The sequence below is a fragment of the Choloepus didactylus genome, assembly GCF_015220235.1.
Source record: "Choloepus didactylus isolate mChoDid1 chromosome 26 unlocalized genomic scaffold, mChoDid1.pri SUPER_26_unloc1, whole genome shotgun sequence".
Lineage (NCBI taxonomy): Eukaryota > Metazoa > Chordata > Mammalia > Pilosa > Megalonychidae > Choloepus > Choloepus didactylus.
This window is the reverse complement of record NW_023637614.1, coordinates 2,055,523-2,077,307: the sequence shown is the minus strand read 5'-3', so window position 1 is coordinate 2,077,307 and position 21,785 is coordinate 2,055,523. Positions and strand designations below refer to the sequence as shown.

Here is a 21,785-nt window from a genome sequence, read left to right as displayed (position 1 = left end):
GGATCTCAGAATCCCTGGTTCTCACTCTGATGTGGGCTTATGGTGTGGCATGGCCATGCATATTCCAGGAACTGCATGAAATCAAGGACATGAGCACCTGTGATGAGACCACACTCCATAAGTTGTATTTGAAGTGAGGTTTGATTCTCTTGTTTTCTTAAAGGTGAATTTCATGCTGCTTATTCTGCCCACCAGGCATCTCTTTTGTCACCTAAATACCGAGGGACCATCAGGAGAGTCCAGGGTTGCAGGGATCAAATTCTGATTAACTCTTGTGCAATACAAGTGAAATGGGTTTGGTAAAATTTGGACAGTGTAGAGGTAAAAGGGAAGGCAGAAATTATGGTGTCCACTGAATATTGTTTGTTGTTGGGTCCAAGAAATCACAAATCCCAAGGTATACCATGATCCTGGAGAAAGCCTGTGGTGGATCTGAAAATAGAGTGCTCACCTGGAAACTGTCTTATACCTCACAATGTCCCCCATCCAGCAAAATTCTCCTTCAAATTTGAGGGTGAGCTTAAATTTTTCACAAACAAATGCTGAGAGATTTTGCTAATAAAAGACCTGCCCTACTTCAGATACTAAAGGGAGCCCTACTGACAGAGAAACAAAGAAAGGAGAGAGTGATATAGAGAAATTTAACAGACATATATGGAACAGTACATCCCAAATCACCAGGATACACATTCTTCTCTTGTGATCACGGATCTTACTCCACAATAGACCATAGGGTAGCACATAAAACAAACCTCAATAAATATTTAAAAAGTTGAAATTATTCAAAACACATTCCCTGACCACAATGTAATACAAATAGAAGTCAACAACCATCAGAGAGTTAGAAAATTCACAAACACCTGGAGATTAAAAATGAGGGGGAGATGAAAACATTTCTGGATAATCAAAAGCTGAGGGAATTCATAACCAGTAGATCAGTCCTATAAGAAATACTAAAGGGAATTTTGCAGGCTCAAAGGAAGGGACACTAAACAATTGATTGAAACCACATGAAGAAATAAAAATTTCCAGTAAAGATCTCATGGTAAATATAAATACCAGTACTCTTGTATTTTTGATTTGTAACTCCACTTTTTACTTCCTACAGGATCTAAAATACATAAAGTGTATAGATAAATCAGTGGTTTTGGACTTAATGTAAAATATGCAATTTTTGACAAGAACTACATAAAGGTAGGGTAGTGAAGGAGTATAGGAACATAGTTTATGTGTCCTATTGAGTATAAGTTGGTATCAAAGAAAACAAGATTGCTATAGACTTAAGATATTAAATTTAAGCCCCATGGTAAACACAAAGAAAGTATCAGAGAATATGATCATAGAGATGAAAAGTAGAGTATGGGTTACAAGAAGTGGGTGAAGGGGCAATAGGGAGTTAATAAGAAATGAGTGTAGGGATTCTGTTTGGAGTGAAGGGAAATTTCTAGTAATGGATGGTGGGAAGGTGATGGCATTGCAACATGGTGAATGTGATTAATCCCACTCAATGGAAGACTTGGAAGGTGTTAGAATGGGAAGATTTATGCTGTATATATGTTTCCACAATTGAAAAAAAAAGTCGAAAGAGATAATGACAATTAAATGCCATAGATGATCCTGGATGAGACCTAAGAATAGAGGAGAAAAGGCTCAAAAAGACACAATTGGGACATAAGACAAAAATGAAATATAGAACATAAGCTTTATATCAATGTTAAATTTCTTGAACTTCTGAACTACACTTAATGTGATTACACAAATGAATACTCTTATTCATAGGAAATGTATATGTGAATTCTATTATTTGTTCAAGGGTGTGTGCAAATTGCTTTCATATGTTAAGAAGACAGAGTAATAGATGGATGATAGACAGGGAGGGAAAGAAAAAAATGGTACAGTGACAAAATTTTAAAGTTGGTAGATTGTGGTATTGGTGGACAGGGTTTGGGGTATGTAATTATTCTTGTATTTCCCTTAACAACAGAGATGTTCTCTTATATATTCACAGGAACATTACCACAGTCTTTAAATTAATCCATAGTACAAATATGTCACCTAGGGACCTGGTCCACACCACAACAATTACCCAGTACCAAGCAGAATGTTAATACTAATAATAATGTTAGAAATAAAGAAAGGAAAAAAGAAAAATAGTGTCCAGTCTCATATCAAACATTGCATTTTTTCAGGTATATTTATTGTCTTTCACATGAATATATGCCAAATATTTCCTTCAGCTGGATAAATTAGAAAACTGCTGAACTATCTTTAAAAAAATATTTCCAAAATTCTGTTTTATTCAGAGGTTCTTCCTGCTGAAATTGACTTTGTAAGCTTTAGGCCAGATAGGCCGATAATTATTTTGCCCACATTGTGATAATTTTTTAAATGCAAAGTTTAATTTTTGTGTCTTTCAATGTATTGAATTCATTATAAACATTATCTATAAGCTACAAAAACAAACAAACATCAAAAATCACTACTTTCTAATAAAGCAAAGCAGAGTTTCAGAAAAGCAAATAATCTGAAATAACTACTTTGTTTCCCCATTGCTCAAGTTTGCATTAATGGGTTATCTTCAAGGCATTTTTTTTAAAGATTTCTAATATTATAAACAGTACTCTTCCTACAGTCCATGTATTTCCCTCGGGGTACTTTTTACAGCTGCACCGACCAGTGTTTCCTGTTTCCCTCTCTTGTCATCTAGATTTAGTAAAACTACTTCAAACCCTCATAACCACTTTCAAATAGAGTATTTTATACTTTGCCTAGTGTACAGAATCAGCTAAACACCACACAATGTGTTACTGAAATTTTCCAATTACTCCATATAGGAGTCCCTGGACAACTGTGTGCTGAATATACAGCAGGAAACCCCAAGTTAACAAAAGTCAGTGAAGAATTCTCAGTGGGGCTCGAACCAGTGGAGGAGACAGAGTAAGCACAGGCTCCAAAGCGGTATAGAATTCTAGCAGGTGGTTGGAATGCACATGCGCAAATTAGGCTGTACCTCATCTGTGTCATAAAGAGAATCTGGTTGCTAATCAACAGACCTCTAGCCCAATGGCTGCCCTGTGGTCTGAAAATTTAAGGGGCTTCCCAAGCGTGCAGGTTATGGTGGAGGTGTTGTGGCCTGTGCAGTCAGGAGTAGGCATATGAGGATGATTCTGCAGCCCTGAGGATGACATGCCCCTGGATGGTTGGTGAGATTTTCACTCTCCCATTACTATGCTGTAATGGTATGCCCAAGGGCAACATCCAATTGGTTGTGGGGTAGGCAGAGGCTTAATGAAGTGCCCCTGCCCTAGCTTGGGCCTGTCATTCTTTTCCAATGGCATGGAAATTACCACTAGATGGTAGACATGCAGCTTAGCACCCCGAATCTCACTTAGCAGAGCTCACCATGAGACATGCCCATGTTCGGCCAATGAACAGACTAGAAGTCAGGGAAATTTGGACTCCTTTGATGTGTCTGTCCTCTCCACTCTTTATAGCCGACATGATGATTGGCTCAGGCTGTCTTAATTGTGGGATTTCTTGCTCTATTAGTGCTTGCCAGGTCTCTCCTTCTGGGACTAAATGCTGAGGGATAACCAAGGTGGTCCTGTGATGCCGAGGCCACATGATATGTGGACAGGCTGATATTTTTTGAGTTGAGATTGCTGGAGGCATGATTGTGGGCAAAGAAGGAGACTCCCAAAGGGCAGGCATGAAGGTGGACACTGAATATTTTTCTTTCTTTTTCCAGCCATTTGTATTGCCATTAGGGAATTCCCTGTCCTCGGAGCCAATATACTCTGGCTCTGTTAGTGAGTGTGTTTCACAAGTAACTGTAAAGGATCACCCCAAGTCCCCCTCTTACCTGGTGCTGGACATGGCAGAGATTTACCACAGGTTTGGCCTGGGAATTGTTCCAGATCTGAAACAAGATTTTAGCAAAGGGGGAGTTCTTCCCTGAAGAATTTGGTTCCTAAATTTGCTGATGCCCAAGGGAGTATGCCCAAGTGGAACTGACTGTGACCATTCTTCTCATATACCATGAAAGCAGGTAAGTGTAGTCTCACCCTGATCTGACCCTATGCCTTCATAAGGATGGAAGCCAACACTTAGGAAGTGTGTTTATATAATTCATTTCTTCGCCGTGTTAACATTGTTTGACATTCCTTATTTAGCGTATTGAGGATGGATCCTTCAATTCCTACTATTTGAAGTGTCTTTACCAAAAAGTGATATTAAATTTTGTGAAATGCTTTTTTAGCATCTGCTGGGAAGATTATTTGATTTTTTCTTTCATTTTGTTAAATGTGTTAAATTACTTTAATTGACTCTCTTATGTTGAACCACCTTTACATGTCAGCAATTATCCCTACTTGGTTGTTGTGTATAATTCTTTTACTGCACCTTTGGATTCAATATGCAAGTATTTTGTTTGGGATTTTAGCATCTATATTCATCACAGAGTTTGGCCTATTGTTTTCCCTTTCTGTAGTATCTTCATCTGGTTTTGGTATCAGAGCGATATTTACTTCACAAAATGAGTTAGGTAGTGTTCCTTTTCTTCAATTTTTTTGAAAGAGTTTGAGCAGGAATAGTATAAATTCTTTTTTGGAAAATTTGTTTCAATTCCCCTCTGAAGCCACCTGGCCCTGGGCTTTTATTTGTAGGTAGATTTTTGATGACTGATTGGTTCTCTTTGCTTGTGATTGGTGTGTTCAGGTCTTCTATTTCTTTTCTAGTCTAGGTTCATTTGTTTCCAGGAAATTGCCATTTCTTCTAAATTGTCTAGATTGTTGGTATACAGTTGTTCATAGTATCCTCTTACAAACTTTTACTTCTTTAATATCTGTAGTAATTATCCACTTATCATTTCTGATTCTGTTTATTTGAGTCTCCTCTCTTTTTATTTTGTCAGTCTAGCTAAGGGTCTATCAATCTTGACCTTCTCAAAGGACAAACTTTTGGTTTTATTTCTTCTCTGTATTGCTTTTTGTTCTCCAGTTCATTTATTTCTGCTTAAACTTTGTTATTTCTTTTTGTCTACTTGCTTTGGGATTCATTTGCTGATCATTCTCTAGCCTCTTCATTTGTTCATTTCAATCTTTGATTTTAGCTCTTTCTTGCTTTTTGATGTATGCATTTAGTGCTATAAATTTCCCTCTTAGCACTGCCTTCACTGCACCCCACATGTTTTGATATATTTTGTTCTCCTTTTCATTCATCTCTAGATATTTACCAATTTTTTTTCTTGCAATTTCTTCTTTTACCTACTGGTTGTTTAGAACTGTGTTGTATAACCTCCATATAGTTGTGAAAGACATTGTTCTTTGACTGTTGATTTCCAGTTGCATCCCATTGTGGTCAGAGAATGTGCTTTGAATAATTTCAAATTTTTAAATTTATTAGGACTTGTTTTGTGCCACCAAATATGATCTATCCTAGAGAACATTGCATGTGCACTAGAGAAAAATGAATATCTTGCTACTTTGGAGTGTAAAGATCTATATAGGACTAAGTCTAATTCATTTATCATATTGTTTCAGTTGTCAGTTTTCTTATTGTTCTTCTATTTGTTCTGTCTATAGAAAAGAATGGCAAATTGAAGCCTCCCACTATTATTGTAGATGTGTCTATTTCTCCCTTCAGTTTAGCCAATATTTGCCTCATGTATTTTGGAGCTCCTTCATTGGGTGCATAATCATTTATGATTGTTATTTCTTCTTGGTGAATTAACTCTTGTATTAATATGCTGTGTTTTTCTTTGCCTCTTATGACATCTTTGCATTTAAAGCCTATTTGTCCAATATTAATAAAGCTATGTCAGCTTTCTATTGGTTGCAATTTGCCTAGAATGTCTTTCCATCCTTTCACTTTAAGTCTCTTTGTGTTGCAGGGTCTAAGATGAGTCTCTGGTAAACAGCATATTGATGGGTCTTACAGTTTAATGCATTCTACCAGTGTAACTTTTATTCGGAGAGTTTAATCCATTCACATCAAAGTTACAATTGTGGATGGAGTTCTGGAATTTCCCTTTTTTCCTTTAAGTTATCCGTACTAATAATCCTCATTTCTGTGCTCTTCTCCAGAACTCTCTCTTCTTTTTTTTTCTCAGTTCAAAGAGCTATCTTAAGTATGTCTTGCAGGGTATTTCTCTCATTAACAAATTCTCTCAGCATTTGTTTGTAAAAATTTTAAACTCTCCCTCTATTTTGAAGGAGAGTTTTGCTGGATAAAGAATTATTGGCCAGCAATTTTTCTGTTTCAGAATCTTAAATATTATACAACTGTCTTCTCACCTCCATGTTGCCTGATGAGTAGTCAGTAGTTATTTTTATGTTGTTCCCTTGTATGTGGTGAATCACTTCTCTCCTGCTGCTTCAGAAGTTTCTTCTGTTCAGCATTTGGCAATCTAATCACTATATGTTTTTGAGTAGGTATATTTGGATATATTCTATTTGGAGTTCATTGGCTTTCTTTGATTTCCATATTTACATCATTTAGAAGGTTTGGGAAGTTTTCTTCAACTACATCTTGAAACATTCTTTCTCATCCTTTACCCTTCTCCTTCTGTGTCACCAAAGATTCTTATGTTTCTTTGCTTCATGTTGTCCATCATTTCCCTGAGATCCCTTTCAAATTTTTTTTATTTTTTTCCCATTTTTTATTTTGTGTGCTTGCATTCAATTACTCTGTCATCAAGTTCACTTATCATTTATTTTGCCTCTTCAAATCTGCTATTGTGTGTCTCTAGAATATTTTGAATTTGATCCATGGTGTCTTTTATTTCCATAATGTCAGCTATCTTTAAATTTACTCTTCCAAATTTTTCTTTGTGCTCTTGTAGAGTCTTCTTTATTTCCTTTATGTCTTTAGCCATCCATCCTGTTGAAGTTCTTTTGAAGAGTTGTTTGCTCTTCTTTAATTAATTTCTCCAAATGTTGTGTCTCTTCTGGCTTTTTAATTTGTTCATTTGACTTGTCCATATCCTTCTAGTGCTTTGTAATTCTCTGTTGGCTTTAGGGCATTTGCTTGTCTTGATAGGGTTATTTTGGAAATGAAGAACTATTTCAGTATTTTTAGATAATTTTGTAAAGCTATAGCTTGCTGTAATGCAGTTTCCCAATCCTACTGGAGTCTGCTCTAGAGCATCCTGAAGATGGAACAAGGGCCCGGCGTGCCTGCTCTCTGCCTGCCATGTGCTTGTTAGTCTCTGTTGTGTAGGAGGGCATCCTGATCATCCCTATTGTTCCTCTCCCTTTCCCACTTGTCACTGTTTCACCCCCTGGACTTCTGTGGTGGAAGAGAAAATGCTGCCTTCTGGGTTCCCTCAGGGTAGCTCCCTGCCATCTAGCTGTGGAGAATCACCACCCCAGCCAATTGTCAAAGTAGGTGCAAAGGAGTTGAGAGGTTCTGCTCAACCCCTTGCCTGGCAGTTATCTTGGTGCTGATGGCTGGGAGGTGGTCTGTTGGGAACACACTCACCACACCCTGAAGACACCCTCTCTCTTTTGTTTTTGTTGGTGTACCCTCCACATACTGTGAAGGACCCTTTATGGCTGGTTACACTCTGAAATCATGGTCCCTGGAATCCTCCATCACCTATCTATTTATTTTCATGGAGGAGAATCCTGTTCTGCCTCACCTACTCTACCATCATTCTGGAAATCCCCTGAAATGGCTTTTATATAGGGTATTCATTAGGTTACAAATTCACAGTTCTAAGGCCATAAAAGTGTGCAAATTAATACATCAACAAGAGAATACCTTCATTGAAGAAAAGCTTATTGTGTCTGGAACACCTTTCTCACTTGGGAAGTCATGTGGCTGGCATCTTTCAGTCCTTTGCTCCTGGGTAATAGTTTCAAAATGGCTTTCTCAAAAATATCTGTGGGCTTCTGTCTCTCTTAGCTTCTTTATCTCAGCTCTTGTACATTCTGCCTTGTTCTCCCAGGACATTTCTCTCTAAACTTCCAGGGGTCCTTTCAGCTTTTCCTGGGCTTTTCATCTCTTAGCTTAGCACCTCCAAGTGTTTTTCTGTCTACATTTCCAAGATTCTGGGTCTCTGTAAACACTTTCACTCTCTTTAGGGACTCCAGTAAACTAATTAAGACCCATGTGGAATGAGCAGGTGTCACACATCCATGGAAATAATCTAATAAAAAGTCTCACCCTCAATTGGGTGAGTCACATCTCCATGGAAACAAACTAATCAAGTGGTTCCACTCACAGTATATCTGCCCCCAAAAGATTTCATTAAAGAACATAGAATTTAAAGGGGTACACAGTCTCAAACTGGCACAGTTATTATTTATTGGGAGCTATTCTGTTTAAATATGAGGTTTTATATTTTTGCATGCCATTTCTAGTATTTTAGCAGTTACCCTAATAGGTGCCAAATTACTGAAGTAAATTCTCCTTTATGGTGTTTTAGCCTTCAAATAATAAGTACCAAAGTGTTAAAAATATGTATTTCAGACAAATTGAACTCAATTACCATCATTCCCTTATTATGAAATATATGTGTGTCCTGTTAACTTACTTGGGTAGATTTTTAAATCATTCTCTCTTTTTGGCATTTAGAAATGGTGTATAGAAGGCAGAAATTTGATTTTGATGTAGGCAGAGATGTAATAATGGGTAATATTCTTATGTTTATATGAATTCAGGGGTATATTCATTTTTAAAGAATCTGCTAATTCACAGATGATACTGTAATTTATTATGCAGGCATTTTCTGTTTAGCATTGTATCAGTGAAACCTTCATATATGGAGTGCTTCCCTGGTATATTTTGTAAGTTGACTGCTAAAATCTTAAAATACATATTGGATATGCAATATATAGAAATTGCTAGCCTTTTTTGTTTTTATAGGAAAGCATGGGAGAACTGGGTTTAAAGAAGAAACAAATGAACTTGTATTGAAAGAAAGGATGAGGCATTTTTGTTTTCTTTTTCATCTTTATCTTCTTGGTAAGAGTTCTCCCAGAAGGAAAGCTCAGTATTTTGAGACAGGAATCATACACACCTTGTGATTTGGTTGGTATGTATTATATCCTCGAGAAAAAGCCATTTTCTTTGATGCAATCTTGTAAGGGCAGATGTACAAGTGTTGGTTATGTTGGAAACTTTGGAATAGGTTGTTACCATGGAGATGTGACCCATCCAACTGTGAGTTAGACCTTTGGTTATACTGTGACCTCTGAATGTTTACAGAGGTGTGGTCCACACCTTCAGTGTATGCCATGATTTGTCCACTAGAACCCTATAAATCTCAGACAGAAGGAACTAATAGCTTGCTGCAGCTGAGAGACACATTTTGAAGATAGCTGTTGAAAGCTGACATAGATATTTAAGAGAATGTCATTATGAAAAGCTGCCTCAGCCAGCCACAACCCCAACAGTGTCAGGGTGACCTGGAGAACTACAAGCTCCATGCCTCCTTACAATGGTGGGGGAACTACAGGCTGGCGTGTACCAACTTCTGAACAGCAAAGGAGAAGCACAGAGTCTAAAGGCCTCATAGGAGGATCTCATTCTAAAGGAAACTCCATACCCTCCTCCTGAGACTTGTGTCACTCTGGACTTGGAAAACCTGAATGGCATAGACCATATCAGAGGGAACCATCACACATAAAGGCTACATAAAAGCGGGGCAAGAAACAGAACCAAGAGGTAAAAATCTCAGGTCAACTAAACAGAATATAAGTTAAGGGTCTAGAATAAGTCAAACTTAAAACCAAAGGATACAGAACAAAGCCAACCAACAAGAAAACCCTAGGTAAAAGAACAAAAAAAGCTCCAGAATAATCTAATCAAGAAATTCAGATTCCTAGGGAGCTTAAGATAATGAGCCATATGAGGAAACACAAAAATATGGACCAGCCAAAGGAACAAACTAATAGTTCAAACAAGAAACAGGAGTTGAAGCAATTATTGCTAAATCAATTCAATGAACTGTAGGAAGAACTAATTGGGGATGCTCAAACAAATCTAAATCAATTCAAATTCAAGTCAATGATCTGAAGGAAGACACAGCAAAAGAGATTAAGGATATAAGGAGGACTGTGGATGAACATAAAGAAGAATTCATAAACTTGGAAAAACAAATGGCAGAACTTATGGGAGTGAAGGCCATAATGGAGGAGATGAAGAAGATAATGGAGGGATACAAGAGTAGATTTGAACAGGCAGAAGAAAGGATCACTGAATTGGAAGACCATACATCTATATAAACACACACAAAAGAAAAATATGAGCAGGGTCTTAAGGGTCTGAGAGACAACATGAAACACACAAATACACAAGTTATGGGTGCCCCAGAAGGAGAAAAGAGGGGAAAGGGGGCCAAAAGAATCATAGAAGAAATAATTACTGAAAATTTCCCAAATCTTATGAAAGACAGAAAATTAAAAATTCAAGGAAGTACAGCACACCCCAAACAGAATAGACCTGCACCAAGATGCTCACAGATCAAATTGTGTAATGTCAAACACAGAGTCTTCTGAAAGCAAGAAGAGAAAAGCAATCTATAACATAAAAGGGAAGCTTGATAAACTGTAAAGATTTCTCCACAGAAACCATGTAGGCAAGAAGACAATGGTGTGATATATTTAAGATACTGAAAGAGAACTGCTAACTAAAAATTCTATATCCCACAAGACTATTCTTCAAAAATGAGTGAGAGATTAAAATATTTTTGGACAAACAGACACAGAGAGGGTTTGTAAATAAGAGACCAATACTACAAGAAATACTAAAGGGAGTGCTATAGACTGATAGGAAATGAGAGAACAATGTTTGGAGAAGAGTTTAGAAATGAAGATTATCTGGAAGGATAAAAAGAGAGAGAGGAAAAAATAAGATGTGACATAAAATCCAGAAGACAAAATGATAGAAAAAATATACTGCTTTTTCAGTAATAACAGTAAATGTTAATGGATTGAAATCCCCAGTAAAAAGACACAGACTGGCAGAATGGATTAAAAAACAGGACCCAACTCAATGCTGTCTAAAAGATACTAACTTTAGGTACAAGGACAAAAATAGGCTGAAAATGAAAGGTTGGAAAAAGATATTTCATGCAAACAGCAACCAGAAAAAAGCTGGAATAGCTATACTAATATCTGACAAAGTAGACTTTAAAAGGAAAACAATTAAAAGAGGCAAAGAAGGACACTATATATTGATTATAAGGATGAATTCATCAAGAAAACATAAGAATCATAAATATTTATGCACCAAGTCAGAGTGCCCCAAAATTCATGGGGCAAACACTGAGAACACTGAAAGGAGAAGTAGATAATTCCACAAAAATAGTTGGAGAGTTTGATGTACATATATCAACATGTAGAACATCTAGACAGAGGATCAACAAGGAAATGGAGTTCTTGAATTGTATGATAAATGAACTAGTCTTGAAAAACATTTATAGAACACTACACCTCACAACATCAGGATACATGTTTTTCTCAAGTGCTCATGGAACATTCTCTAGGATATACCACATGCTGGGTCCCAAATAAAGACTCAACAAACTTAGAAATATTGATATTATAAAAACAACTGTCTTGGATCATAATAGAATGAAGTTGGAAATAAATAATATGCAGAAGATTTTAAAATTCACAAATATATGGAGACTAAACAACACATTCTTAGAAAATCAGTGGGTAAAGGAAGAAATTACAAGAGAAATTAGTAAGTACCTCAAGGCAAATGACAGTGAAAACAGAACATATCAAAACTTATGGGATGCAGCAAAGGTTGTGCTGAGAGGGAAATTTATCACTGTAAGTGCCTATATTAAAAGAGAAGAAAGAAATAAAAATGAGGAATTAACTGTCCACCTGGAGGAAATTGAGAAAGAACAGCAAACTAACCTCAAAGCAAACAGAAGGAAAGAAATAAAAATGATTAGAGCAAAAATAAATGAAACTGAAAACAGGAAAACAGTAGAGAGAATCAACAAATCCAGAAATTGTTTCTTCCAGAAAATCAACAGAATTAACATGGGGGAGAGAGGGAGAGAGAGAGGGAGGTGGAGAAAGAGAATGAGAATGAAAATAAATGCAATCAGAAACAGGAAAGGAAACATAACTACTGACCCTGAAGAAATAAAGGAGATAATGGGAAGACACTATGAGTAAATATATGCTAATAAGCTGGACAACTTACATGAAAAGGAAAACTTCCTAGAAAAGCATAAACAACCAATATTGACCCAATATGATCCAGATGACTTCAGCAAACCAATCACAAATAAAGAGATTCAGTCAGTCATGAAAAAGTTTCCCAGAAAGAAAAGCCCAGGACAACATGGCATCATGTGTGAATCCTAGGAAGCATTCAAGAAAGAATTAATACCAAACTGTCTCAAAGTCTTAAAATATTGAAGAGGAGTGAATGCTACCCAACTCATTCTATGAAGCCAAAAGCAGCCTAATACCAAAATCAGACAAAGATACTACTAAAAAAGAAAATTATAGACCTATCATTAATGAATATAGATGCAAAAACCCTCAACAAAACACCCACAAATTGAATCCAGCAGCACGTTAAAAGAATTTTACACCATGACCAAGTGGGTTAATTCCATATATCGAAGACTTGTTCAACAAAAGAAAATCAATTAATGTAATACATCACATCAGTAATCAAAGTGAAAGAACCACATGTTCATCTCAGTCAATGCAGAAAATGCATTTGAAAAAAATCAACATCTTTTCTTGATGAAAACAGTTCAAAGGATAGGAATAGAAGGGAATTTTCTCAATGTGATAAAGGCAATATATGGAAAACCCACAGCTAACATTGTACTCAATGGGGAGAGACTGAAATCTTTCCCTCTAAGATCAGTAATAAGACAGGGATGCCCACTGTCACCATTGCTATGCAACATTGTGCTGGAAGTTCTAGACAAAGCAATCAGTCAAGAAAAAGAAATAAAAGGCATCCAAATTGGAGAGAAAGAAAGACTTTCATTGTTTGCAGATGACATGATTCTGTATGAAGAAAATCCAGAAAAATCTACAGCAAAGCTATCAGAGCTATGAATGAATAAAGCAAAGTGGCAGGCTACAAGATCAACACACAAAAATCTGTAGTGTTCTTATACATAAGTGATGTACAAGAGGAAGAAACAAATATCTTCCATTTACAATAGCAACCAAAAGAATCAAGTATTTAAGAATAAACTTAACAAAGGCCACAAAACATATATTTAAAGAACACTATAAGAAACTACTAAAAGATATCAAACAGGACCTAAAAAAATGGAAGAACATACTGTGTACATGGATTGAAAGACTAAATATAATTAACATGTCAGCTCTACTTAAACTGATTTAGAGATTCAATTCAATACCAATTAATATCCCAACAACTTACTTTGCAGAAATAGGAAACCCAATATCAAAATTTATTTGGAAGGACAAGGTGTCCCAAATAATCAAAAATATCGTGAGAAAGAGGAATAAAGTGGGAGGTCTCACCCTACCTGACTTTGAAGCATATTACAAAGCTACAGTGCTCAAAACAGCATGGTACTGGCACAAAGACAGAGATGCTGACCAATTTAATTGAATTGAGTGTTCAGAAATAGACTCTCACATCTATAGACAATTGATCTTTGAATAAGGCAATCAAGTCAAAGCAACTGAGACAGAGCAGTCTCTTCAATAAATGGTGTTTGGAGAACTGGATATCCATTTCCAAAAGAATGAAAGAGGACTGCTACTTCACTTCTTATACAAAAATTAACTCCAATTGTTTCAAACACCTAAACATAAGTGCTAAGAACATAATACACTTAGAAGAAGGTGTAGGGCAATATCTTAAAGATCTTGTGATAGGTGGTGTTTCCCTAGATGTTATACCCAAAGTGCAGGCAACCAAAAAACAAATAGACAAGTGGAGTCTCCTCAAAATCATACACTTTTGTAAATCAGTGCACTGTGTTAGAAAACTGAAAAGGTAGCTTACACAATGGGACATAATTTTTGGAAACCACATATCACATATGGGTTTAATATCCTGAATATAAAAGGTGATCCTACATCTCAACAACAGAAAGATGAACAACCCAATTAAAACATGGGCAAAAGGCATGGACACACTTTTATGAAGGGGAAATACAAATGGCTCAAAAACATATGAAAAAATGTTCAACTTCACTGGCTATTAAGGAAATTCAAATCAAAACAACAGTGAGTTATCATCTCACACTTACCAGAAAGGCCATTATCCAAAATAAAGTACAAGTGCTGGAGAGGATGTGAAGAAATAGGCACACTTATTCATTGTTGGTGGGTATATAGAATTGTGCAACTACTCTGGAAGATAGTATGGAGTGTTATCAGGAAGCTTAGTATAGATATGTGATATGACCCAGATATTCCATTGCTAGGTATATACTCAATGGACTAAAAGTTAAGACAAAAATAGGCATTTGTAAACCAATGTTATTGCAACATAATTCATGATTGTCAAGAGATGGAAGCAGCATAATTGTCCATCAAAGGATGAGTGAATAAACAAATTGGTATACACACATGATGGAATATTATGCAGCTCTAAGACAGCACAAAGATATGGAACATATAAAAACAAGGATGAACCTTGAGGACATTATGTTGAGTGAAGTTTTCCAGAAAGAAAAGGCCAAATACTTTATAGTATCACAAATATGTACTAACATTAATGAGTAACTTTGAGAGTTAAAAGACGATAACACATGCTACCAGGAGACAGATAGAGGGTAGAGGTCAGGGATTTGATGCTGAAGGACTACAGAATGTTCAGGAGGATTGATTGTATAGATTCAGAATTCAGTAGAATACAGTGTGAAGGTGACACAGTATTCTAAGTACACTGAACAAAGATTTCTGTGAGTAAATCTGAAAGAGGTGGGATAAGGCAATGTATGACACCAAAGATAAAGATAGATGATAAAGACAGACTGTATAATTTGGTAAAAACTGGAGTGGCCAATGACTGTTGCTAAATGTACAAATATAAAAGTGTTTTCAAACGTGGGAAAATGAATGTAAACCATTCAGAGTGTTGAAAAAGGGATGGTATTTTGGGAAAAAACATAATCAAAGCAAACTGGAGTCTGTGGTCAACTGTAACATTGAAATATGCTTCCATTAAATGTAACAAAGGCAACATACCAAAAGTTAAGTGTGTATGAGAGGGGGATATAAGGAAGGAATATGAGATTCTTGTTAGTGGTGATGTTTTCTGTCCTTACCATTATATTGCACTGTATGATATTTTATTTTAATTACCTTTGTTATTATTTGCCCCCAAAAAGCTTTTCCTAGTAACCAATATGTGCAAGTGCTGACTGTGGTGATAAATGAAGAACTATATGATGATACCATGAACAACTTACTGTACATTCTGGGTAATTGTATGGTAAGTGAATATATCTCTATAAAATTTTATAAAAAATATAAATAAGTATAATAGTGCTGGTGAAAACATGGAGAGAAGGATGTACCTATTTACTGTTGATGAGGAGGCAGAATGGTGTATCCTTTTTGGAGGTCATTGTGGTGTTTCCATAAGAAGCTATGTATGTGGAACACATAAGGTCCTGCAAACTCACTATGGGGTATGTACTTGGAAGGCCTGAGAGCACAGACATGGATGGAAAATTTCACACCTGTTTATGGAGGCAGTATCCATGATTTGCAATGTCTGGATTTGGCCTAATGGTACATCGACTGAGGATCAGAGTGGTGAACTCTGGTATATGCATACAATGGAATATGGAGAAACTACCAGAAGAAGTGAAGCTGTGGGTCATGCAACAATGTGAATGGATCCAGTAGACAACATTTTGAGTGAAGTACATCAGAAACAAAGGCAAACACTATAATGCCTCAGTGAAATGGATTAACAACAATATGTAAACTCAGAATTGAATCTTAGAGGACAGCATAACAGGGAAACCATTATTGTAATGGTCTCCAGGTTGTAAGCTCTTACAGCAGTCAAATCTATTCCTGAATTTTAATGGCTAGCTCCAAACTCTGTGATGCTAATCCATTTGTTTATAACCTGATTGATCTCTGGAACATTGGGTATCTGTGTGTGACACCTGAAACTCAGTGCTCGAGCTCCTCAGATTTGAATGTCAGTATTAATGCATACAGCAACTGTATAAGAATAAAAGCTAATAAAGAGCCCAAACTTCAATTAGAGATATATGAAGCAGATCTGGTTAAAACTAAGGCAAATCAGGCCAAAGGGTAAAAGTTGAAACTGTGTTTTAAAACTTCAAATTCCATTGGAGACAAAGGGAAGAGATATTTATTTGGTGTAGGAGCTATATATTATAAACAATATTACTTCTACAATCAGTTTGTTCAAACACCACAATTGCACTGAACTTTGACTAGAAAGTGAGATATGGTATGTCTGCAAAGGTTAGAGTGAAATAGCAACACATCCCAAAGTAATTTGGGCAGACAATATAAACATATACATAGGGCTCCCCTGAGGATCTGGAGAAAAGTGTGGATGTGTTGGACTTCCTCACCAGATTGCTGCTGATGTTCTCACACACATTGAAAACTGATGGCTTGGCATGCTGAGCACTCTGTATTGGGGCTTGTTCTTACAAAGCTTGTTACTGCAAAGAGAAGGCTAAACCTGTTTATAATTGTGCCTGTGTCTCCCCATGAGTGCCTTTTTGATGTTCAGATGTGGCCCTCTCCCTCTAACTAAGCCACCTTGGCAGGTGATCTCCCCACTACATGGGATCTTACTCCCAGGGGTGTAAATCTCCCTGGTAATGCAGGATATGACTCCTGGGGATGAATGTGGACCCAGCATCATGGAATTGACAGCACCTTCTTGACCAAAAGATGGATGTGAAGTAAAATGAAATAAACATCAGGGGCTGAGAGATTTCAAATGGAGTTGAGGTGTCATTCTGGTTGACATTCTTATGCACCATATAGATAACATATTTTAGGTTTTAATGTATTGGAATAGCTAGAAGTAAATACCTGAAAGTATCAGACTCCAACCCAGTAGCCTTGACTCTTGAATGTGGCTTACAAGGGGTGACAGTGTGATTGTTAAAACCTTTTGGTTTGCACTCTCTTTAACCAGTGTATGGATGGATGAGCAGAAAAATGGGGACCAAAAGTAAATGAAAAATAGAGTTGAATGGGGGGGGGTTGTTTCAGTGTTCTTTTTTACTTTTATTTCTTATTCTTATTCTGATTCTTTCTTGTGTAAGGAAAATGCCCCAAAATAGATTGGGATGATGGATGCATAACTGCATGATGGTAGTCTGAATAGTGGATTGTACTCCATAGATGATTGTATGGTATGTGACCATATCTCAATAAAACTAAATTTAATTACCAAAAGAAAAAGACAATATACGAAGTCCTTGGCCACAATTGTAGAATTTTGGGGAAGCTTGCTCCAACTCACTGATGTCATCTTCACCATTCCAATTTTTAAATCCTGGGTCAAGCACCAAAATACAATCCAAAAACCAGCAAATTACAATTAAAAACCAAATGAAGCCATGCCCATCTCACCTCATTTAATGTGTGAACTATGTTTGAAGAAAAAGTGTACAACAAGTGATAAAATCAAAAGCACTTCTTTTGGACAATTGAAGGTCCAAAGTCTTCATACTCCCCCTTACTGATCCACATCTTATTGAATGTTGGCAGTGAGGCCAGTATGGATCCACCATTCCACACTGAGTTCTTGTGCTCAAAGGGGGCAATGATATTTATCTTCTTTGTGCTGGGTGCAAGGGCTGTGATCTCCTTCTTCAATCTCTCAGTAGTGCCCGGAAACATAGTGGTCCCACCAGACAGCACCACATTGGCAAATAGATCCTTGTGGAGATCCACATTACATTTCATGATGGCATTGAATGTAATTTCATGGATGCCACAAGATTCCATTCCTAGGAAGGAAGGCTGGAAGAGGGCTTCAGGACAGCAGAACTGCTCAATGCCAATGGAGATGAACTTCCCATCAGGAAGCTTATAGCTCTTATCCAGGGAGGTGGACAAGGCAGTGGTGGCCATCTCCTGCTTGAAGTCCAAGGCAATGAAACAGAGGTGTTCTTTAATGTCCTGCACAATTAACCTTTCAGCCATGGTGGTGAGGCCATAGCCACGATCCATGAGGATCCTCATCAAGTAGTCTGTCAGATGACAGCCAGCCAGGCCCAGATGCAGGATGGCATGGGACAAGGCAAAGCCCTCATAAATGGGCACAGCATAGGTGACTCCATGACCAGAATGCAAAACAATGCCTGTGGTGCGGCCAGAAGCAAACAGGGACAACACAGCCTGGTTGGCCACATACATGGCAGGGGTGTTGAAGGTCTCAAACATGACCTGGGTCATCTTCTCACGGTTGGCCTTCAGGTTCAGGGGGGCCTCAGTCAGCAGCACTGGGTACAATTCTGGGTCAACATGCAGCTTGTAGAAGGTATGGTGCCAGATCTTTTCCATGTCATCCCAGTTGATGATGATGCCTTGCTTAATGGGGTACTTGAGGGTCAGGATACATCTTTTCTTCTGGGCCTCATCACCAACATAGAAGTCCCTCTGGCCCATGCCCATCCTTACATACTGGGGCTGGAGATGCCCTAATACGGATGGAAAGATGGCCCGGGGTGAATCATCACCTGCAAAGCCAGCCTTGCACATGCTGGAGCCATTGTCAACCACAAGAGCAGTGATATATTTATCCATGGTGAGCTGTATGCTGACAGATCTAAACCAGTGGTGGTGGTGGAGCAGCAAGAGGCCTGTGCTTATGGAGTAGACACAGTCTCAGTGGTCCAATAAGGTTTTAATACCCAGAATAAATAGACATCCTACAAATCAAAAACAAAAAAAATACAAAGAACCCAATTAAAAATGGGCAAAAGACATGGGCAGACAGTTTTCCAAACACAAAATAGAAATGGCTAATAAACATATAAAAAGATGCTAAACTTCACTAGCTCTTAAGGAAATGAAAACCAAAACCAGAATGAGATACCATTTCACACCTATGAAAATGGCTGTCAAAAAAAATACAAGTGCTAGAGAGGATCTGGAGAAATAGGTACATATTTTCACTGTTGGTGGGAATTTAGAATGGTGCACCTGCTCTGAAGGCAGTATGGTGGTTCTTCAAGAAGCTAAGTACAGAATTGGCATATGGTCTGGTAATCCTGTTACCAGGTATACACTCAGAAATATGGAAAAAAAAGACAGGAATAGACATTGCACTCCAAAGTTTATAATGGCATTACTCATGATTGCCAACACAATACCAAAGCCAGATAAATATTACATAAGAAAAGAAAATTGGAGACCCACACACCTCATAATATATATGTTAAAATCCTCAACAAAATACTAGCAAACTGAATCCAACAGCACATCAAAAGAAATATACAACATAATCAAATGGCATTCATTCCAGGCATGCAAGGATGGACCAACCTAAGAAAATCAATTAATATAAAAGATTAGATTAACAGAATAAAGGGAAAAACCCACAATCATAATTGATGCAGAAAATTCATTTGTACAAATTCAGCACCTTCTTGGAAAAAAACACTTGAAGCACTAGGAATAGAAGGAAACTTCCTCGATGTGATAAAAGTCATATAGGAAAAACCCACAACTTACATCATTCTTAATTGCCAAAGGCTGAAAGCTTTCCATCTAAGATCTGGGAAAATAAAAAGATTCCCACTGTCACAATGGTCATTCAACATTGTAGTGGAAGATCTACCCAGAGCAATTAGGTGAGAAAAAGAAATATAAGGCATCTGAATTGGAAAGGAAGAGGTAAATCATTCCCTATTTGCTGATTACATGATTCTACATGCAGAAATTCTTGAAAAATCCACAATAAATATCCTAAAGCTCATCAATGAAACTGGAAGGTTAAAATCAACACACAAAAATCAGTACTGAATCTGTAAACAATGAAAAATCAGAAGAAGAAATTAAAGGGGGGTGATATCATCAACATGGCAACATAAATGGCAGCTGAAAACTTCTCCCCAGATATTTGGCAAAAAAGGATAACCCTGGATTGTTCAGAACTTAGGACTAGTGTATAGAAGAAGTGTATAGAAGAAGGACCCTACAGATGCCAATTTGAAGGAGAGAGATATCAGGTAGCAGAACTGCATTTGAGGCCAGTGGGTCCTCTCCCCTCCCCCTCAGTCTCATGCATTAGTGGAGGAAAAAATAACCAACAGTTAAGTTTCTTCCCACCTCCCACCAGGGACACAGACTATAAAATCACTCACAGCAGTGAGACAGAGCCTCAGTTTTCAGAGAACAGGGGGACAGCAGAGGACATTTTAAGGCCCAGATAACTGAAGTATGAAGAGTCTGAGAAAACATGGGCAGAGACTCTTTCGGGCTCTGGATCTGAAAGCTCTTCCACCACCTTTGAGGGTCATAGTAGCCAGCAGCCTGATACTTGTCTGGAGATGGCAGAAAACTGTGGCAGCTGGGGGAGTCCTCTGCTAAAGAGAGAGTGGGGTATACAGTCCCACATTGAGGCAGATTTTACCCAGAAAAATGAGGGTGCAGGAAACCCCCAGCTTCAGCCCTGCAAAGTCATATGGGGCACCAGGGCACAATTCAGTCCAGCCAAACAAGTCTCAGGCAGGCTGAAAGTGATAATTCAGTCCCAACCAGCCAGACTCAGCTGGGCTCTAAGAGATATTTCAGCCCTGACCAGTTGGACTCTTCCAGGATCCAAGATGTAATTCAGGCATGTTTTGGTCAGACACAGCCTCAGATACAGAAAAAGAACACCTTCCAAGGACAATTAAGTCACCAAAGAGTTCCATCTGCTGGAGAGACCAGAAAGTGCAAGAGAACTTTAGGACTTCTCAGAACCCCTCCAAACCTTACCCCAGTCCTAGTGAAGCTGGTCTAAACACAGTGCATGGGAAACTGACCTTGTTTAAGTTGAGAAATATGGATGACCCAACAGTTAAAGCAGTGCTCTAAAACAAATCATGGCTTGCTGGCCAGCAGAAAGCAAACACAATTGGGAGCAGACATTTTTACCCACACACAGAGAAGCTGCTGTGGTACACAGTGCCTACCTCCAAGAAGCTGGCAGGTAGGCACTTGATTACATAGGAAGATGGGAGGCAGAGCTAATCTGAAACCTGGCCAGTGAGAGAGGTACACAGGTACAGCAAGAACAAGAATAATAGGAGCTAAAAATATCTGATCAGTTAAAAGCTATGTTAGAGCTCTAGAATAAAAAGAACTGAAAGGCAAAGAACAAATAGAGAACAAAGTCAACAAACAGGAAAGCCTGAAATAGAAGAGTGAAAACAACCTCTAGAATAAACTAAGGCTCAAAGGGTCATTTCAGAGTAGAGAGTGGGGGGATCAGAGTCAAAGCTTTCAAGGGGTTTTCAGGGCTTAAGTCCTTTTGAGTTGGACAGTAGAATTGTAGAGTGGTAATCAGTATTCCAGGGACCAAGCAAATGTGTAGGTCTCTGTTCCCAGCAAAGATATGAGAGTAAAGCAGGGCATTCTTACTATCATCCATCAGGATCCTGAACAAAAATAGAAGAGGTGAGCAGGCTGTTCTCATGTCATTTCAAAATCCCTTTTACAGATGATGCTTGATTTGCAGAATGATAATATTTTTGGCTTTTCTTTGATAGAAAGCATGCTATTTTTTATGTTCTCAAACATATTGAATTTATCAATGTATCTAAATGATATAATAAATATTTCAGAATGCTTTTAAAAGAGCAC

General features: G+C 37.7%; 1 protein-coding gene across 1 annotated transcript; it reads right to left on the bottom strand.

The window, feature by feature from the left end:
- Positions 1–17,615: 17,615 nt before the first annotated feature.
- LOC119525743 (actin, cytoplasmic 1-like) lies at positions 17,616–18,743 on the bottom strand. Its single transcript, XM_037824544.1, has one exon. It carries the CDS (start codon positions 18,738–18,740, stop codon positions 17,616–17,618), a length of 1,125 nt encoding a protein of 374 aa, XP_037680472.1. The 5' UTR covers positions 18,741–18,743.
- Positions 18,744–21,785: the final 3,042 nt, after the last annotated feature.